The sequence below is a fragment of the Salvelinus fontinalis genome, chromosome 3 (genome assembly GCF_029448725.1).
Source record: "Salvelinus fontinalis isolate EN_2023a chromosome 3, ASM2944872v1, whole genome shotgun sequence".
NCBI classification, from domain to species: Eukaryota; Metazoa; Chordata; class Actinopteri; order Salmoniformes; family Salmonidae; genus Salvelinus; species Salvelinus fontinalis.
The window spans coordinates 12,939,210-12,960,660 of NC_074667.1; the positions used below are offsets into that span (position 1 = coordinate 12,939,210).

Genomic DNA, 21,451 nt, shown 5'->3' on the forward strand with positions numbered 1-21,451 from the left:
TATTTAGACTTCCGTCCCCCATGAAATAACACCATATATAGATTCTACAGACCCTACTCTACTGAGTATTACCAACTTCACTTTGGACTCAGCACATAGAATAGTTTTTTCTCTACAGCCCAATGTGAACATACCGATCTGAACATCGTATTTTTTGATGGTGGTCTTACAAAATGTTTTTAGAAGCGTATTTGTAATTGTTCCCATAAAGTCCTTTTTGCATTTGCTTTTAAGCACAATAAAAAGGGGACATTGATTAAAATGCAATACTGTATATTTTGAATTAGTTATTCACATTTCAATGTTTAGAAATGCGTGCTTTTATTTAGAATAAATCTTCATTAGCATACAAAGTGACGTCATCATTTGTGCTGCTGGCAGAATACTAGTGCGGTATTGCACTTTTATCTCCTGTTTTGATTGTAGGTCAGAAGAAGTAGTGCTCAACTACAATCCTGTACTTTGTTGACCAGGTAAGAACGCCGACTTTATCACTAAATGTTACATTCGGGTAAATGTTTTGGTCTAAACTAGTGTTCAGGGAAGCATAACAAATTAATAGATAAATTGCCCAAATGTGCACAGAACCTACACAATTAATAACCGATTGTGGTTTAACCAATATAAATGATTGTAAAAAAATAAAATTATGAACTGTCTATCCTAAAGCCTATTAGATTTATGGCATATCCGTTCTTGCAACCCCAGTGACATTTTTGCTGCGTTTTTGGGTGTGCTGGTTCCCTAGGGTTGACCTACTTTTGCTGTAATGCAGTGCAGTCAGTGTGCTTGTTCGACATTGCAGGCGACTGCCGACTGACTGATCTACAAATTACCTTGCATCATAAATAACTACTCATTACTATTTGTAGTTCAGCCAGTGTCACCATGTACGCACAATGCATCATGGATTTGACGCTCTCGAACACGGGCAGTGAGTTCACAGCCCATTTAATTGTTCGCCAGCGATGATAATCGGATGTTGTAGTAAAATCTTTAATGAAGTCTGTGCTGCTGTGCACTCCTTTTAGTGGATTTGTTAGCGCGCGTGTTTGTGTTGAGTAATGTGCAACCCACCTGCCGCAGTAAAGAGTTTTTTTGTATTTTTATTATGTGGGGTAAAAGCCGATTCATGGTCAATCTGGCATCTGTAGCAGCAGTATAGCGTTTACTGAGATGCGACCTCTGTTGAAGTCAAAGCATTCATACTTGCGCTTTGGGGAGCTGTCGTACGCATCCAATAAATTGGTCTGCACCGCACCACTCGTAGTGATAGCTTTTCAGCTAATTACGAACAACTGGCCAAACGAAATGACAAGACCTTACATCTTCTGAGATGTTGGAGTAGGAGCTCAGACAATTCTATCATTAAGTAAAAATGCTGCACCGTTTTCCACCTGCATCTCCCCATCGCCATCCAGCAAAATTGGGCTACATTTATGCTATTGTTTATTTCACACTATGTTCAGGTAAACATCAAAGTATAATGCTTGTATGGATGTCAACCTCAATACATGTTCATGTCATCAATCAACTGCCTTGAAGTTAAAAGCGACTGAATACCACCACTGATTTCTGAATGCTAGCTATGCTACCAGCTTATACCACTTCTTCTAAACCTGAAAAGGGACAACTTCTAAATGTTATTCAGCGAAAACAGCCAAGTATATACACATCTGATTTTAGTAACCACATTTCGGGCATGTTACAATACATCAATCATGACCGATTTGGCACATCAACTTTGTTTGATCAGATTTGTTGAATGTGTACAAATCCATCTGTCCCCATTACCTCCCTGATCTCCTTCCAGGAGTTCAAACTCCTTTTTGTATCATAAATATTTATTTATTTTGTGAACTTGTTCTGATAGACTTTCATCAACGTTCTCCGTGTTTGTGTTTTATACAGGATATGCCGCCCCCACCTATAGTCAACCAATCATGTCAATGCGGAGCTATACAGAGCCCTCCGCATTGTTAGCTCAATTTGGCCTCCGCAGGCCTCCAGAGGCTCCACAATTGCGTCACACCCTTGAAAAGGAGCCTCGGAACAACATTTCCAGATGAAGCAATAATCAGCTTTTCAAATCGAAATGTATTTTTGTCACATGCGCCGTGTACAGAGGTGTAGTAGACCTTACTGTGAAATGCTAACAAGCCCTTAACTCTATTTCTTGAACTGCATTGTTGGTTAAGAAAATATTTACTAAATAAACTAAAGTAAAACATTTAAATAAAAGTAACACAATATTTAACCTAACCTTTATTTAACTAGGCAAGTCAGTTAAGAATAATTTCTTACTTACATTGACAGCCAACCTGGGAACAGTGGGCCTGCCTTGTTCAGGGGCAGAACGACAGATTTTTACATTGTCAGCTCAGGGGTTCGATCCAGCAACCTTTCGGTTACTGGCCCAATGCTCTAACCATTAGGCTACCTGCCACCCCAACAAGGGGTGCAGGTACCGAGTCAATGTACAGGTTAGTCTAGGTAATTTGTACATGTAGGTAGGGATAAAGTGACTATGCATAGATAATGAACAGCGAGTAGCAGCAGTGTAAAAACAAAGGGCAGGGGAGTCAATGTAAATAGTCCGGGTGGACATTTGATGAATTGTTCAGCAGTCTTATGGTTTGGTGGATCCCTTTTGGACCTAGACTTGGCCCTTCGGTACTGCTTGCCGTGTGGTAGCAGAGAGAACAGTCTATGAATTGGGTGACTGGAGTCTTTGACCATTTTTTGGGCCTTCCTCTGACACCGCCTAGTATATAAGTCCTGGATGGCAGGAAGCTTGACCCCAGTGATATACGGGGCCATACGCACTACCCTCTGTAGCGCCTTACGGTCGGATGCCGAACAGTTGCCATACCAGGTGGTGATGCAACCGGTCAGGATGCTCTCGATAGTGCAGCTGTAGAACTTTTTGAGGATCAGGGGATCCATGACAAATCTTTTTAATCTCCTGAGGGGGGAAATGTGTTGTCGTGCCCTCTTCACAACTGTCTTTGTGTGTTTGGACCATGATGATTTGTTGGTGATGTGGACACCAAGGAACTTGATACTCTCGACCTGCTCCACTACAGGCTGTCGATGTGAATGGGGGCGTGTCCGGGCCTCCTTTTCCTGTAGTCCACGATCAGCTCCTTTGTCTTGCTCAAGTTGCAGGAGAGGTTGTTGACCTGGCACTACACTGTCATACCTCTGACCTCCTCCCTATAAGCTGCCTCATCGTTGTCGGTGATCAGGCTTACCACTGTTGTGTTGTCAGCAGACTTAATGATGCTGTTGCAGTCGTGCTTGGCCACGCAGTCGTGGGTGAACAGGGAGTACAGGAGGGGACTAAGCACTCACCCATGAGGTGCCCCCGTGTTGAGGATCAGCTTGGCAGATGTGTTGTTGCCTACCCTGACTACCTGGGGGCGGCCCGTCAGGAAGTTCAGGGTCCAGTTGCAGAGGGAGGTGTTTAGTCCCAGGGTCCTTAGTTTAGTGATGACTTCCGGGATTATGGTGTTGATGTGAGCCATGACCAGCCTTTCAAAGCACTTCATGGCTCCCGACGTGAGTGCTACGGGGCGGTAATCATTTAGGCAGGTTACCTTAGTGTTCTTGGGCACAGGGACTATGGTGGTCTGCTTGAAACATGTAGTTATTACAGACTCAGACAGGAAGATGTTAAAAATGTCAGTGAAGACACTTGCCAGTTGGTTCGCGCATGCTTTGAGTACACATCCTGGTAATCCGTCTGGCCCCGCGGCCTTCTAAATGTTGACCTGTTTAAAGGTCCTGCTCACATCGGCTACGGAGAGCAGGATCACACAGTCGTACAGAACAGCTAGTGCTGTCATGCATGCTTCAGTGTTGGTTGCCTCGACGCGACCATAAAAGGAATTTAGCGCATCTGGTAGGCTCGCGTCACTGGGCAGCTTGCCGCTGGGTTTCCCTTTGTAGTCCGTAATAGTTTGCAAGCCCTGCCACATCTGACGAGCATCGGAGCCGGTGTAGTAGGATTCAGTCTTAGTCCTGTATTGACCCTCTACCTGTTTGATGGTTCGTCAGAGGGCACAGCGGGATGTTTTATAAGCGTCCGGGTTAGTGTCCCTCCCGCTCCTTGAAAGCGGCAGCCCTAGCCTTTAGCTCGGTGCGGATGTTGCCTGTAGTCCATGGCTTCTGTTTGGGATATGTACATACTGTCACTGTGGGGACATCATCAATAGACTTATTGATGAAGCCGGTAACTAAGGTGGTGTAATTCCCAATGCCGTTGAATGAATCCCAGAACATATTCCAGTCTGTGCTAGCAAAACAGTCCCAAAACAGTCCTGTAGCGTGTGCAATAGAAATTAATTTGTGCTGTTTCTTTACTGTACATTTTCAAACCTGTGTCCTCATGATGGCACAACAGTATCCCGACGGTGTAGGCTACTGTGTTTAGTTACGTTTGTTACAAAAGCCATGTAAAGGTTGCCCTATCAGCAGACAGGTAAAATGCTTTATTACTTCTTATAAGCATGTATGAGCTTTTTTTTATGACTTATATGGTGTATAAGTGTAACGGCGGTCCTCCTCCTCTTCATCTTCGGAAGAGGAGGAGTATTGAGGGAACCAATGCGCAGCGTAGTGAAATGACATTTTATTAACGGAAAAACACGAACTTGAATAAACTAACAAAAATAACAAACGGTGTAGACAGACCTATACGACGAACTCACATAAAACAAGAAGAACGCACGAATAGGACAATTAGACTACACAAACCGAACAAACCGTAAACAGTCCCGTATGGTGCAAACAATTACACAGACACGGAAGACAATCACCCACAACGAACACTGTGACAACGCCTACCTAAATATGACTCTTAATTAGAGGAACGCCAAACACCTGCCTCTAATTAAGAGCCATACCAGGCAACCCAAAACCAACACAGAAACAGAAAACATAGAATGCCCACCCAACCTCACGTCCTGACCAACTAACACACATAACAAACTAACATAAATAGGTCAGGAACGTGACAATAAGATTAGTTCATAGCCATAGAATTATAGGATTTCTTTGACTGCAGCTGACACTTTTTGAATGAACCACCTTGATTTGGAGCCCTCACTTTAAATGTAAAGTACCTATTATGCGGCAACAAATGTTATGGAACAATAAATGTATACCCTTTGATCTGATATAATCTGTAATTGGCCATTTGTAATAAAACCCACATTTGTCTACCATATGGTGGCCTTTCTGGTCATTTGCGGAGATAGGATAAGCCTCCTACCACAGGCACCAATCCCTCTTAAGCTTCTTTGAAAAGGTCTGACAAGCAGGTTTGATATGATCCAGTGAATATGACGTCTGTGTGAAAACAGCTTCATGTACCTACATGGTATTACATCACCTGTCCATGATGCTGTACAGATCATAATATGTCCTACATTCAACAAGTGAATAAATGACTGAAAAATGTAAAGTGTTTTATTTTCTACTGGTAATAGTATGGTAGCATATTATTTGATGGTACTGTTTTTACATGGTTTATAATGGGACATTTTAACAATAGCTACTTTTGGTACTTGCTTAAAATAATTGGTTATTACCGTGTAATATACATTGTTACAGTTTGACCATGTCTTTTTATTTCATGTATGTATGGGATTTTCAGATTTTTATTGAACAAATAGTGAATGAGGGTGACAGTGGGGAAAGTCGGAGAGAGGTTGTGTCAAAGGGCAGTAGGCCCGACTCAAACCAATGCCGACACTGTAGACGTGTGGCGGAGGCTTCAGCATTAACACTCGACCAGCCAGGCCACAACCAAGTCATTTCTTAGTAGGCCTAAGTACCCAGGTAAACTGGAAATGGACATTAACAATGGCCCTGTTCTAGGAAAGTAACATTTGTCTTCTTGGTCTTGTATTTGCAGATCTACCTGGCCTGTGGACAAAAACAATGGCGCTAATCTCCCTCGAGGATCTTGATGGATTGGAGGATGAAGAGCTGGACAATGATATCACTGACAACCCTGAGCCAATGGAAGATGACGAACAGCAGAGGCTGTACACCCATTGGCAGGCGATCGCCAGCACACACCAGGTGTCCGTCCCCCGAGGTAAGCGAGATAGGCGGTGGAGTAAAATAGTCCCATTCGAGGTAGTTGCTTGGCAGCAGTGTATTTGGAGACAATCAGTTTGAGAAATCAAACTCTTTTCAACAGGACATGGTTTCTTCCAACAGTTTAAATGAAATCTCAGATTCTAGAAGCTACATCTTGTCTGCAATACGGCAGTATGACTTGATTGTTATAGTGTGTGTATTGAAGTCTTTATCATGGCTTACTCAAATGGGTATCAGTTCGGGGTCTAGTGAGAAGCTTATAGCTATTAGGGCATGCCCATTTTCCTAGAGACTTGAATGCTTGACATTAGCACTGGGTTCCTTTTATGAAGCATAAGCCAATGACGAATTTCCCCCACTTCACTTGGTTCCGGTGAGGTTTTTGCCAGTGAGGTTTGCTCTCACACTGCTCTCTGTCATCTTTTTTAAAAAATGAAGAGGCCCCCTGTGTTGTTTTGATAGAAATGACAGGACCAATTCAAGAGCTGACGCAGCGGAACCAAGCCCAAGAGAGAGAGCAGGTCCCCTTTTCCTCCATCTCTCAGCATGAAAAGGTAAAGTAATAGCCTTTCCACTTGTTACCAATCTTAGGTCAGGATGACAATGGCAGATATTTTGGCTGGCTGTTCCATTTTCTGAGTCATTTGTCCATGTAATGGCAGGAAGTGAATGAAAGTCTGTAGTAAAATCTAAATGAAGCCATTTTCTTGTCGTTCTTTTGAGTGTTTGAATAATAATGAAATAAATCATGAAAGCTGTGTGTATGTACACATGGATTTGTGTAAATGCCTTAGTGCAATGTGGTGTGTGAAATCTGTCTATGTGTGTTGCCTTATGACCAGCCATGCGTTTGCTTGAGTACAATTTATGTTGTGTGTGTGTTTCAGCTTGAGAATCCATGCCATCGCTTGAGTGCTAAGTGAAGTGGAAGATCTCTTATATTCCCCGGATAACGAAGTGTGTGTTTTCTGCAGCTGGGCGAGGTGCTGTTTGAGGAGAGGGTGTACCCTGCAGGGAAGTGGGCGTGCATCACTAAAGGGGAGACGCTGTACGAGCAGAGCATCTCCATGGGCTTTATGAAACTCATGAAATTCATCTGCAAGGAAAACGCTGTCGGTAAGGCCTTAGCGTTCATGTTACGGTGTAATTATTGACGTAAGTATAGTGCAACATCTATTGTAATCACTCATTGTTTCAACTATATTGTAATCACTCATTGTTCCACCCTACTTACAGCAGTAACCCTAACCCTTATCATAACCCTAAGTACAGTGTAGACACAATTTATTGATTTGGGGCCTCCACTCTATTGTATATTAATGAGTCATTATTACACTGTACTTACATAAGTAATCCTTACCATAGCCCTAAGTATAGTAAGAACAGTGTAACAATGAGTAATTATAATAGCACACTCTCGTATCAACAGGACGCTATTTGGGAATGACTGTACCCATTGTGAACAGTATCCAAATGCTGGAGGACGGCAATGGCTTTCAGAAGGACATCTTGACGGCATACTACCTGCCTGCTGAGTTCCAGGCCAACCCGCCCCAGCCAACTGACCCAGACATCACCATACTCCAAAGGGAGGCTTTACGAGTCATCACTATGTAAGGATACTCCCACCTCTTTCTGACTTCGGTACTCAAGCCCCAGGGTTGATTTGAGGCCTATTCTACTTCGCCTGTGGTTTTGAGACCTGTTCTGACCTATTTGCATCTCTACATGTAAAAATAAACAATGGATTTAGACAATGTATAGCCAAAATGGGTGGAAATAATTAGTCAGATTAGTAATAATATCCATGTTTTTTTTTACTATATTGGCTGGTTTCCCGGACACGGATTAAATCAAATCAAACTTTATTTGTCACGTTCCTGACCTGTTTTCCCTTGTTTTTGTATTTATTTAGTATGGTCAGGGCGTGAGTTGGGTGGGTTGTCGATGTGTGATTTTTATGTTGGGATTTTGTGTGTTCGGCCTGGTATGATTCTCAATCAGAGGTAGCTGTCAATCGTTGTCCCTGATTGAGAATCATACTTAGGCAGCCGGGGTTTCACGTGTGTTTTGTGGGCGTTTGTTCTTGTGTCAGTGTTTCGCCACACGGGACTGTCACGGTAGTTATTTTGTGTATTGTTTTTGTTATATATTAAATCACTATGGAAACTAACCACACTGCGTATTGGTCCGATCCGTCTCGCCTCTCCTCGTCTGAGGAGGAGGAAGAAAATGACTCGTTACAGAAACACCCACCACCAAAGGACCAAGCAGAGTGGAAAAGGGCAGCGACAGCAGCAGCAGAGACACACAGGACTCCTGGGCTTGGGAGGAGATCCTGGACGGCAAGGGACCCTGGGCTCAGCCAGGGGAATATCGCCGTCCCAAGGCGGAGTTGGAGGTTAGCGAATGCAGAGAGGCGCTGGTATGAGGAGGCAGCGCGGCGACCCGGTTGGGAGCCTGAGAGTCAGAGTGTGGCAAAGCCGGGTAGGAGACCTGAGCCAACTCCCCGTGCTTACCGTGGAGTGAGAGGGCGTCGTACTGGTCAGACACCGTGTTATGCGGTGGAGCGCACGGTGTCCCCAGTACGCGTGCTTAGCCCAGTGCGGGCTATTCCACCTCGCCGCACTGGTAGGGCTAGATAGAGCATCGAGACGGGTGTCATGAAGCCGGCCCAACGCATCTGGTCTCCAGTGCGTCTCCTCGGGCCGGCGTACATGGCACCAGCCTTACAAATGGTGTCCCCAGTTCGCCAGCATAGCCCAGTGCGGGCTATTCCACCTCGCCGCACTGGCAAGGCTACGGGGACCATTCAACCTGGTAAGGTTGGGCAGGCTCGGTGCTCAAGAGCGCGTGTACTCCTTCACGGTCCGGTATATCCAGTGCCACCTCCACGTACCAGTCCTCCGGTGGCAGCCCCCCGCACCAGGCTGTCTCTCCGTCTCCTCCCTACAGGTGTACAGGCTGTCTGAACTGGCTGTCTGAACTGCCTGCCTGCCCAGCGCTGTCTGAACTGCCTGCCTGCCCAGCGCTGTCTGAACTGCCTGCCTGCCCAGCGCTGTCTGAACTGCCTGCCTGCCCAGCGCTGTCTGAACTGCCTGCCTGCCCAGCGCTGTCTGAACTGCCTGCCTGCCCAGCGCTGTCTGAACTGCCTGCCTGCCCAGCGCTGTCTGAACTGCCTGCCTGCCCAGCGCTGTCTGTACTGCCTGCCTGCCCAGCGCTGTCTGAACTGCCTGCCTGCCCAGCGCTGTCTGAACTGCCTGCCCGCCCAGCGTCTTCTGAGCCGCCCGTCTGTCCCGAGCCGTCAGAGCCGCCCGTCTGTCCCGAGCCGTCAGAGCCGCCCGTCTGTCCCGAGCCGTCAGAGCCGCCCGTCTGTCCCGAGCCGTCAGAGCCGCCCGTCTGTCCCGAGCCGCCAGAGCCGCCCGTCTGTCCCGAGCCGCCCGTCTGTCCCGAGCCGCCAGAGCCGCCCGCCAGACAGGAGCAGTATGAGTCTGTCAGCCAGGACCTGCCAGAGCCAGCCAGCCAGGAGCTGCCAGAGCCGTCCGCCAGACAGGAGCCGCCAGAGCCGTCCACCAGACAGGAGCAGTATGAGTCTGTCAGCCAGGACCTGCCAGAGCCAGCCAGCCAGGAGCTGCCAGAGCCGCCAGCCAGCCAGGAGCTGCCAGAGCCGCCAGCCAGCCAGGAGCTGCCAGAGCCGCCAGCCAGCCAGGAGCTGCCAGAGCCGCCAGCCAGCCAGGAGCTGCCAGAGCCGCCAGCCAGCCAGGAGCTGCCAGAGCCGCCAGCCAGCCAGGAGCATCCAGAGCCGCCAGCCAGCCAGGAGCTGCCAGAGCCGCCAGCCAGGATCTGCCAGAGCCGCCCGCCAGCCAGGTTCTGACAGAACCGCCCGCCAGGATCTGACAGAACCGCCCGCCAGCCAGGATCTGCCCCTCAGTCTGGTGCTACCCCTTGGTTCAGTGGGGTTGATATGGAGGGTGGTTGTGGTTAGGAGGCCACGGGGGCGATTAAGGAGGCGGGAAAAAACATTGTTTAAGTGGGGTTCACGTCCCGCGCCAGAGCCGCCACCGCGGACAGACGCCCACCCAGACCCTCCCCTAGAGTTTAGGAGGTGCGCCCGGAGTTCGCACCTTAAGGGGGGGGGGTGGGGTTCTGTCACGTTCCTGACCTGTTTTCCCTTGTTTTTGTATTTATTTAGTATGGTCAGGGCGTGAGTTGGATGGGTTGTTGATGTGTGATTTTTATGATTTATGATGATTGATTTTCGCATAATGTTTTTGTTATATATATTAAATCGCTATGGAAACTAACCGCTCTGCGTATTGGTCCGTTCCGTCTCGCCTCTCCTCGTCCGAGGAGGAGGAAGAAAGTGACTATCGTTACATTATTAGTCACATGCGCCCAATACAGTTACAGTGAAATGCTAACTTACGAGCCCCTAACCAACAATGCAGTTTAAAATATATTTTTTAAAATATATAATACGGATAAGAAATAAAAGTAACAAGTAATTAAAGAGCAGCAGTAAAATAACAATAGCGAGACTATATACAGGGGGGTACCGGTACAGAGTCAATGTGCGGGGGCACTGGTTAGTTTAGGTACAGAGAGTAGTAGCGGTGTAAAAGAGGGGGGGGGGGGGCAATGCAAATAGTCGGGTAGGCATTTGATTAGGTGTTCAGGAGTCTTATGGCTTGGGGGGTAGAAGCTGTTTAGAAGCATATTGGACCTAGATTTAGCGCTCCGGTACCGCTTGCCGTGCGGTAGCAGAGAGAACAGTCTGTGACTAGGGTGGCTGGAGTCTGCCAATTTTTGGGGCCTTCCTCTAACACCGCCTGGTATAGAGGTCCTGGATGGCAGGGAGCTTGGCCCCGGTGATGTACTGGGCCGTCCGCACTACCCTCTGTAGTACCTTGTGGTCGGAGGGCGAGCAGTTGCCATACCAGGCAGTGATGCAACCAGTCAGGATGGTGTAGCTGTAGAACCTTTTTAAGCCTTTTCCTGAATTAAAAAGCACTTTCAATGGAGTCTACATTGAGCTTTTTTTTCTATTTTTCTTTTTGTCCAGTACTAGGCTTAATCTGTGTGTGGGGAATCAGCCCAAAAAAGTATTAATTATGCTAACTTCTATAGATAATGGATATGTACTAGCTAGACTCACACACTACTTTGCATTGGTAAGATGACTGGGTAAAATACTGTAGGTAAAAAATAATCACTTACTAGCAGTAATGCCAGTATTTATTTAAACACGAATAACAAATGCGGTCTTCTGTAGGACATTCTTCGGCACCACCACGGAGGAGACAATCATGCCTCAAATCAACCTGCTGTGGGAGATGCTGGGCCCCAGCGAGGAGATGCATCGCAACTCCTACATGGTGGCCGTCTACGACAACCCTGGGGTGTCCTGCCGCAGAAACGAGCTCTGGTTCATCCGGCGAGACCCCTAAATCTCTTATAACATCATCCTGTATCATCCCGACACCCCCCTATCCCACCCTTCTGTGCCTCTAGGGTCACGTTCATTGGGCGCTAAATGGAATAAAAGGGACAAATGGGGAAGGACTACCTGGACTTGGTCCAATAAGCAGCACTCATTTTTAGTTTCCGATGCAAAATGTTTTTAAAAAACATTTGTTTTTGTTTTTGCGTGCCATAATGAACACAACCCAGATGATTCCTGTAATGGAGATTAGAGTATAGATTAAAATGGGAGGAATGGCTCTTGGGTTGGCTGTAAAGATGACAGGATTACTTAGCTTTTAGCTGTAAAGATGACAGGATTACTTTAAAGATGGTATTAGGTATATAGTAGGGATGGAAAATACTTCTTTAACTTTCACTGAGATTGTATGTTTATGCTCCAGAGGAGCACAAGGAAAGACTAACTTCAGTGGCATTTATATCATATACACAACCAAATATGGTGTTTAAAATACCAGTATATTGTATCTCTGTGAAAAACTGCCTGGGAATTACAAGAGTTAACTCTTATATTTCCGTCACGTTTTATCTTTATTTTTTTTTTACTTGCATTTTATTTAACAAATTAGTGATCTAATCATTGCAAACTAGTGTCACATAAAATGTGTGAAACAAGCTGTTTTAGAAATTGACTGAAATTAATTTACATTTGAGATTTTAGTTATTTAGCAGATGCTCTTATCCAGAGCGAGTTACAGTAGTGAGTGCAAACATTTTTTTTCTTTTTTTTCGTAATGATGATACCATAATGTTTTTCTAAACTATAATGGTTATGTCTTGTGGGACTGTAACCTATTACTAAAATTTTGTATTTGCTGTTGACTAGAGTAGGCATCCAGGTTTTAACTTTATTATTAGCCATAGGTAATTCTGACAACTTTATCATTCAAAGTTACTTGCTATGATATGTGGGTGTCCTCTAACTCTTAACTGTCATTGAATTTTTTTACCCTGCTATTGAATTTTACCCACACTCTGCTGCTTTACCTACATTTCGAGGCTGGTGTAGGGATTTTGGGTATAGGTGTCTGAAAAAGTAAACAACTGTTCTCAAACGACTATCCCCCTTCCCCCAGCCTCAAAATTATAGACAGATCTGTCACTTGTTACCTTCAGTTGCCACTAGGTGTCAACCAAACAGTAACGTTTGTGTAGTGTTTTTTTGTCTATTTATTTACTTATTGGTGAATAACGACTATCTCACAAATGAATTGATTGGTTTTGGTGAGGTTAGTTGTAAATGGAGCTGAGACTGTGACCAGGCACTTTAGATTTTGAGGAAGGCTCAAGCTTCAAGGCCGTCATTGTATATCAGAATTTGTTCATAACTGACTTGCCTAGTTACATTTTATAATTATTAAATTTTTTGAAGATTCATAACTATAGTTAATGATGGTTGAGGAATGGAAGTTTAATTAAAGTGACTTATGAACATTTGTTCAGCATGGCCAAATGATGTGCTCTTACTGTGCTTGCCTCTTTTTATATATATGCCTTGCAATGTTCCCAGAATAAGTGAATTAGTTGTATTTGTTTGCATTCTCCAAATAATTAGTATGGTATACTTTTGATATGTTAAAATTTCACCCGTCCTCTCTTGTGACCTTGTATTTCTATGCTGTTATCAACTGTTTTCAAAGCATACATTTCAAAATTGCAGTGTGAATTTTAGTGGATTGCTTCAATTTTTAAAGCTGCGCTATGTAACTTTTTGGGCGACCTGGCCAAATTCACATAGAAATGTGAGGCGTTATAGAACTTTCAATCTCATTGAATGCAAGTCTAAGACGTGGTAGGTCTGTTCTATGTGTGTTATTTCTATGCTTCCCATTCTAAAGTTTTGTTTTTGCCTCTTGGTTTTGTACACCAGCTAAAAATACAATATTTTTGGTTATGGAAAATATATTTCACAGCGGTTTAGATGGTACAATGATTCTGTACACTATACTTGCTTGTTTTGTCTCAAACAGAAATAAAAAAAATTAGCAACCAGGAAAGGGCAGAGAGATTTCTGCATAGTGCATCTTTAAACAACTTAAAATTTTCCCAGAGTAAATGAATGGAGATTTGATATACATTTACACTTAACGTACAGTGCCTTCAGAAAGTATTCACACTCCTTTTACATTTGACACATTTTGTTGTGTTAAAGCCTGAGATATTTTGTCCCTGATCTACGCATAATACTGCATAATGCCAAAGTGGATTTTTATTTTTATTTTTTAATGAAAGGCGGACATTTCTTAAGTATTCAACCCCTTTGTTATGGCAAGCCTAAATAAATTCAGGAGTAAAAATTTGCTTAACAATTCTCATAAGTTGCATGGACTCTGTTTTCAGTAATAGTGGTTAACATTACTTTTGAATGATTACCCTGTCTCTGTATCCCACACATACAATTATTTTTAAGGTCCCTCAATCGAGTAATGAATTTCAAGTACAGCTTCAACCACAAAGACCAGGGAGGTTTTCATGCCTTGCAAATAAGGGTACCGATTGGTAGATGAGTTTTAAAAAATTACACTGAATATCCCTCTGAGCATGGTGCAGTTATTCATTAGTCACTACAAAGATACAGGCGTTCTTCCTAACTCATTTGCCAGAGAGGAAAGACACCGCTCAGGGATTTAAAACAGTTTAATGGTTGTGATGTGAGAACTGTGGATGGATCTTCAACATTGTAGTTACTCCACAATACTAACCTAAATGACAGAGTGAAAAGAAGGAAACCTGTACAGAATAAAAAATATTCCAAAACATGCATCTGGTTTGCAACAACACACTTCATACTGCAAAAAATGTGGCAAAGAAATGTACTTTTTGTCCTAAATACAAAGCATTTTTTGGGGGGCAAAAACACATCACTGAATACCACTTGTCATATTTTCAAGCATTGTGTTGGCTGCATCATGTTATGGGTATGCTTGTCATCGGCAAGGAGTAGGGAGTTTTTGGGGATAAAAGTAAATGGAATAAAGCTAAGCACAGGCAAAATCCTAAAGGAAATCTGGGTCAGTCTACTTTCCAACAGACACTGGGAGATAAATTCACCTTTTAGCAGGACAATAACCTAAATCACAAGCCCAAATCTACACTGGAGATGCTAACCAAGACAACAGATTGTTTCTGAGTGGCCTGGTTACAGTTTTGACTAAAATCTGAAAAATCTAGGGCAAGACTTGAAAATAGCTGACTAGCAAAGGTCTATAACCAACTTGATAGAGCTTGAAGAACCTTAAAAATAATAATGGGTAAATATTGTACAATGCAGGTGTGCAATGTTCTGAGACTTAAGATATTTGCATTTTAGTTTACATATATGTTTTTGTGAATGTTTTAAAAATTATTTCACTTTGACATTACATGGTATTTTGTGTAGATCAATGACAAAAAAAATACAATTAAAACAGTTTCAATCCCACTTTGTAACACAACAAAATGTGGGAAAAGTAAAGGGGTGTGAATACTTAAGACACTGTATACAATGACCGCTTTTATAATCTTTGCACTGTACGATTTGTATTTTTATGTAAAATGCAAATAAAATGAAAACAAAAATGTGTGGCTTGGTGTGAAGGACATGATTGTTTCCACTCAGAATAACTCAAAATATATTTTTTCACATACCTGTCAAATACCATTTGATATATTTGTGGTTATTTGGCTATGTCACAGTGTGTCGTATTAGTATATAGCCTCTGTCCAAAAATCTAAAACTAAAATTACAAAAGTATCCCTTTCTGACAACTACCTTGTCTGCATTACATTTTGTAATAGTCTCTTCATGTATCCTTATCCATATTTACATTTGATATGTATTTGAAATGGTTTAGGATGTAGCCGAAAGATAGCCTTGGCCTTTAATCCAAATAATCAAATATTCAAAACAAGTTGTACGTGCTTAGGCCTACAGAAAAATGTGTACCTGTTATGTTTGCATAGAAAAAGTGCAAAATTGGCACGTTTGACCTAAGGCGACTTTTTTTTTTAACCGTTCGTGCCCCCCATCCCCTCACCCCTCCCTCTTTTCTCCAAACACCGGAAGCTTCTCATCCAAAGTGGGAGCTAAGGAGAGAGAGAGGGAGGGAAAGGCTACTTTCATTTAATAGTGTTGAAGGAAGGCACATTTCTTCTTTGCATTTTCATGTCATTATTTGAAATAATGGAATAGGTCCTACGTCTTCACATTTACGAATTGCGCGTGCAACAGTCGTATCATCATCGGACGACCACTAGACAAAGCAGTCGTTTATCGTTTCTCTTGTCGGAGTACTTTTAGAGGGTTTGTGAAACGCTGGTAGTTTTCGCGTTGACTGCCCTTGGTTTCGGGCCTCGTTTTCTTGTGCGAATGATTTAACATAGTTGTGGCTTACTTTGTTTGAGTTCTATTATGGAGTTACCGTCCACAGAAAATAAATGTTTCACAGAGAGTAACCTGAACTCGGCGAATAGGCGTAGACAAGGAGTCATGCCGACAATACACACCACTACCCTGTTTCTTATTTTCACCAAAGGTAAGAAGACACAAAGTAGCCACAAGCCCGTCGGGTGTTATAAATGTAGCTGTTTTTAATGAAATTGTGCTTATCAGCCGTAGACTACTACATCAATGTAACAAGCAAGCTTTCTTTCAGAAAAATGTTTACGAGAGGACGCTACTGGGGAACCCATCTTGGTTATCAAATAGCCCAAGTTGCAAGTGCCCACTAACAAAGTTGAAACAACAACGTTGTCTTGGCGTTTTAACTTTAAAACATTTAGTCTACAAAAGGCTAGTTTTATAGTTAACGGCAGTAAACTCGTCGTCACCCCCTCCCTAAAAACTCAATGTTACTGAAAACAGTCAGTGAAAACCGTGTTGTTACTCATTTGTATTTTTTTTAACCAGTTGGTTAGTTTGCATACTGTCATGACCCATGTAATATCCCCTTCAGCCTGGGTCTTTAAATTGACAGCATTGCAGGGCACACAAAGAACTGTCTTCCAATGCCACACGTTAATCCTTCAATTTCCATACTATTTCCATAACAATATGGATTTTACAGTATGTCATTTGAGCTCATAACAGGACCACGACTGAACTGTTTTTGGGCAGAAGGCAGAATAATGATCTGTATTGGTTGTATGCAACATTCATGTTGGCATGGCCTGGCTTTAGAAGGTTCCCTATTGCTCAGCTTGATTTAACAGGCTCTTTCATAGAATATGGCCAGACCTGGGCTGAAGCGAGTGGGGGAAGTGACTGGCCTACACTGAGTGTGCGAAACATTAAAAACACCTAACTAATATTGAGTTGCACCCCCCTTTTGCCCTCAGAACAGGCTCAATTCATTGGGGCATGGACTCAAGGTGTCGAAAGCGTTCCACAGGGATGCTGGCCCATGATGACTCCAATGCTTCCCACCGTTGTATCAAGTTGGCTGGATGACCTTTGGATGGTGGACCATTCTTGATACACACAGGAAATTGTTGAGTGTGGAAAAACCCAGCAGCATTGCAGTTCTTGAGACAAACCGGTGCAGCTACTACCATGCCCTGTTCAAAGGCACTTTTGTCTTGCCCTTTCACCCTCTGAATGGCACACATACACAATCTATGTCTCAAGGCTTAATAATCCTCCTTTAACTTGTCTCCTTCCCTTCATCTCCACGGATTGGAGTGGATTTAACAAGTGACATCAATAAGGGATCATAGCTTTCACCTGGATTCACCTGGTCAGTCTGTCATGGGTAGCACAGGCTGATTTGTTAGAGCTTGTCAGGAATGACATGTTCATAGAGATCCTATAACTGAATTGTAGGATCCCTATGCTTTTGCTTTGGTCCTTCTTTCCCCAATGTATTACTACTGTATATATTTTTTCTATTGTAGGTAAGTGGAAGTGTAGAGGAACAGTCAGAGAATGGATTTGTATCTTTTTGGAGACGTGGAGGAAAAAGTGTGTTGGGGGTTTGTCGTTGGCCTCAGGGTCTCTGGAGGAAATGGCACCACATTTGCATGGAACCCCAAGAGATAAAAGCAGCCTGATGAGACTTCACAGGTAGTTGAGGGGCCTGCTTGATCTTTAGAACTCGAGGGGGACTATCTCCTTCCATTGTTATGGAAATCAGGATTGGTCTGGGAAAAATACTTTAGAAGAATTCACTGTAATTGCAAAGACAGAGGTAGTATCATTTCACTTGACAAGTCCCTTTGCTCTGAATTGGGCTCGCAATCATTTTTTGTTTATTCTAAACTAAGACGACTGAGAAGGATGATTTGCTATAGTATGATTTTGATACTATAATTAAGTGGAAAAAGCCCCCAGTCTTATTGGACTGTTTTAAATGCAACGCTCCATGTATTGTTTGAAATATCAACAGTTTGCCTTCTGGGGCTTCAGAGGAGGAAATAAAAATGTCTTCAGATAGTTTTACATCAAAACCATATTGTGAGCCCTTTTCCCCTAACAAGATGGCCCTGTGTCTTGATTAAGACCTACAGTGTATAATGTGAAACATCCTTTGCCTTGAAGTACTGGAATATGGACTGCGTCCAAGGAGGTTTCAGTTAGAGGAGTAGTTCACATTGATTGCAAATGTAACTTGTCTTATAGATATTTGGAGAGTGGTCTATGTACCTGGAGAGCTGGCGATCTAATATTGGTTTGTTTACCGTGCTATACAGCCAGTGTTAGGCTGCTGACGGTAGTATAGATAATTTTCTTGGTAATATTACCCTTAATGTGAGGTACATTTGTAAGTTGAGTGAACTCTCTCTTAAACCAACAGCGCCCACACAGGACATAGGCGACGCTAAAGCAGGCTGTATCACGGCGGCAGCGTAGCCTAGTGGTTAGAGCGTTGGACTAGTAACTGGAAGGTTGCAAGTTCAAATCCCAGAGGTTACAAGGTACAAATCTGTCGTTCTGCCCCTGAACAGGCAGTTAACCCACTGTTCCTAGGCCGTCATTGAAAATAAGAACTTGTTCTTAACTGACTTGCCTAGTTAAATAAAGGTAAAAATTAAATAAAAAAAAATCACACAGGACATAGGTGACGCTAAAGCAGGCTGTATCACACAGGACATAGGCGACGCTAAAGCAGGCTGTATCACACAGGACATAGGGGACGCTAAAGCAGGCTGTATCACACAGGACATAGGGGACGCTAAAGCAGGCTGTATCACACAGGACATAGGCGACGCTAAAGCAGGCTGTATCACACAGGACATAGGCGACGCTAAAGCAGGCTGTATCACACAGGACATAGGCGACGCTAAAGCAGGCTGTATCACACAGGACATAGGCGACGCTAAAGCAGGCTGTATCACACAGGACATAGGCGACGCTGAAGCAGGCTATATCACACAGGGCATAGGCGATGCTGAAGCAGGCTATATCACACAGGGCATAGGCGATGCTGAAGCAGGCTATATCACACAGGGCATAGGCGATGCTGCAGCAGGCTATATCACACAGGACATAGGCGATGCTGAAGCAGTCTATCGCAGAGATGAGGAAGTGATGATGACCAAACAAATACAAAAATAATGATTATTGAGTTTCCTTGGTTTACAATACGCTCAATCATCTCCATTTGCAGCATTGGAACTACATTATTTGCTGAAACATTGAATTAAGCCTATAGTATCTTATTTCCAACGTTCATCCAATTTGTGTAGTACTTTCAGAGCTTGTACAAATTTGCTGGTTTTATCAAAACCCAATCCTTATTTCCTATACTGCCATCTGTCCTTGCTGTGTGTGTCTTGTTGAAACCAATGGCAACTACTTGTATGAAAGAGAGGGCCACTCCGGTCTGTGACATATGTGAGGATGGGGGAGAAGCAGCTGAAATGTCTTGAAACACGTTCTGGATTAGGCGTGATGGCACGTTCTTCCCTCTGGTCTAACTACCCCGAGGTCTCATGGGTCTTTGGGACTGTGCAGTTAAATGTCAGGGGCAACCATCACTGTTCTCTTTTGGCACACCTCTGGCAGCTGCAGTTTCATCAGACAAACAAGTGTTTGTTTATTACAGCTAGACTTTAAGATCTGGAAAGTATGTTTTGAGGAGTTTTTTTTGTTGTGAGAAAGAATCAATCTCACCACTATAGCCCACTATAAGCAAAAGCACACGGTGTTAGCAGTCAGTGGGCAGCCCTGATATAGGGCATTGATGGATAAAGATTTGTCGTACTATAATTAGAAGTGTACAAATAATACCTGAAAACCTCTATGCGACATCACACACAGAAATTAAATATGCACAATTCAAATGTCACGGTGGAGATTCACAATTTAGATGAGTAACTTAACTGCTGCACAGTATTTGAAGCAATACAACAGCGACACTGTATTTACTGTCAAAATATCACACAAGGTTTCAAAATTACATGGGGCAGGGGGTGAATGTAAAGGTAACATCTATAATTGAGTCCTCTGATATGGTAGATGCTCCTCTATGTCCAACTCATAGGATGATTGATGCCACTTCATTTGCTTGTTGAGTAATTCTACCCTGGGTAAACCCAGCCAAGGTCGTGCCAAAGCATGTTGTAACCTTGTGATTAGTTTCCACAATACCCTCCATATTTGGCGCCCAACCCAGTGCAGAAAGACGATGCCAGCGGCTGACATAACTGATGTTTGATCTGATAGCCCATAATGAGCTACTAAAATGACAGCCTGGCAGATGTTTGAATGGAATGCCTGTGTAAACCATGCCACCCGTCGTGAGATTGCTCGCCGGCAGAGAAATAGCAGGGTCTTGGCGAGGAGGAAGAGATTCTGCTCATAAGATGTCAAGTTGTCTGATATGGAGTGTCAGCCAGGAATGGCCTAAACAAAATGGTGGAAAACTTGCCTGTTTTGAATTGTCTAATGATGAACTGTTAAACAACAACCAGCTCAGAAATATTTGGTTTCCAGACTCATGGTAGTATGTGTTTTTAAATATTTCAAAGCATTTGGTTAAACACTATTGTTTTTCCTGCTAAATGGGGCATTCTTTAGAACCAATTTAGGAAACTACATCTGTGTGTGAAACTGTTACTCTGGCATACTTGGGTGCTTATTTTTTGTAATCTTTTTTCACTCTTTGAAGGAAATAGCTTTGTTGGTTAAAAAAAGAAGCTATATTTAGCTTAGCACTTGAAGTAGGCTCCTTTGGATATTTTCAGGAGGATCTGTTTCTGAAAACTGCTCCAATTTCCTTTATATAGCCGGGAAACGTTGGGTTGAAAGCAACAGCTGAGTCACTGGTTGCAACAAGGATTAAAACCTGAAGAGTGCATCTTCCATACAATATCTTTGGGATTTGAGTCATCATTTGTAGAATAACTTTGATGACCCAATTTGTTGAATGATTCCATTGTCTTTACTTAACTTCGTTCTTCTCCGTTAACATAGTCTGTTGGGCGTGAGGTCAACCATCAACATTTCTTCACCGATTTATCAAAATGTCAACCTTTTTAGATGTGCTTTCTGCCAAAGCTAGGACATGGGCTTGTCTTTCAGCCACACATTGGCACCATATCAGTCAAGGAGCATACAGCCCTGTGACCCTGGCAAACCTCAGTGCTGCTGACTGGGAGTGGACTGTTTCCATGTTGTAAAGTACACTCGGAAAGCTGGGCAGATGTCATTCACAATTCCACATAGAGATTTTTACAGCCCCCCCCCCCCCATTTTTTGAGGGGATTTCACTGTTAGTCTATACCTTTTTGTTTATGAAGCATGTGACAAATTAATGATTTCATTTATTGAAGACTTATGTATGAATATTTTTCTGACAAATTATTGCTTTTTGACTTTACAGATAGAATAAAGAGGGGGGGAAAGCCTGTCATCAAATACTTGCACATAAAACCTGAATAA

The 21,451-nt window shown here is 43.3% G+C and overlaps 2 protein-coding genes across 2 annotated transcripts in view; both read left to right on the forward strand.

The window, feature by feature from the left end:
• The first annotated feature begins 363 nt into the window (after positions 1 to 363).
• On the forward strand, positions 364 to 15,154 carry LOC129839187 (heme-binding protein 1-like). Its single transcript, XM_055906497.1, has 6 exons — positions 364 to 473; positions 5,921 to 6,106; positions 6,574 to 6,665; positions 7,086 to 7,227; positions 7,541 to 7,724; positions 11,384 to 15,154. The coding sequence occupies exons 2-6, from the start codon at positions 5,947 to 5,949 to the stop codon at positions 11,556 to 11,558; spliced, it is 753 nt and encodes a 250-aa protein (XP_055762472.1). The 5' UTR covers positions 364 to 473; positions 5,921 to 5,946; the 3' UTR covers positions 11,559 to 15,154.
• Positions 15,155 to 15,636: 482 nt separating this feature from the next.
• Positions 15,637 to 21,451, forward strand: part of LOC129839197 (inactive tyrosine-protein kinase 7-like) — a 38,846-nt gene continuing 33,031 nt past the window's right edge. The window contains exon 1 of the mRNA XM_055906508.1: positions 15,637 to 16,106. Within this exon, the coding sequence (XP_055762483.1) occupies positions 15,983 to 16,106 (124 nt within the window). The 5' untranslated portion in view covers positions 15,637 to 15,982. The remainder of the gene's footprint in view (positions 16,107 to 21,451) is intronic.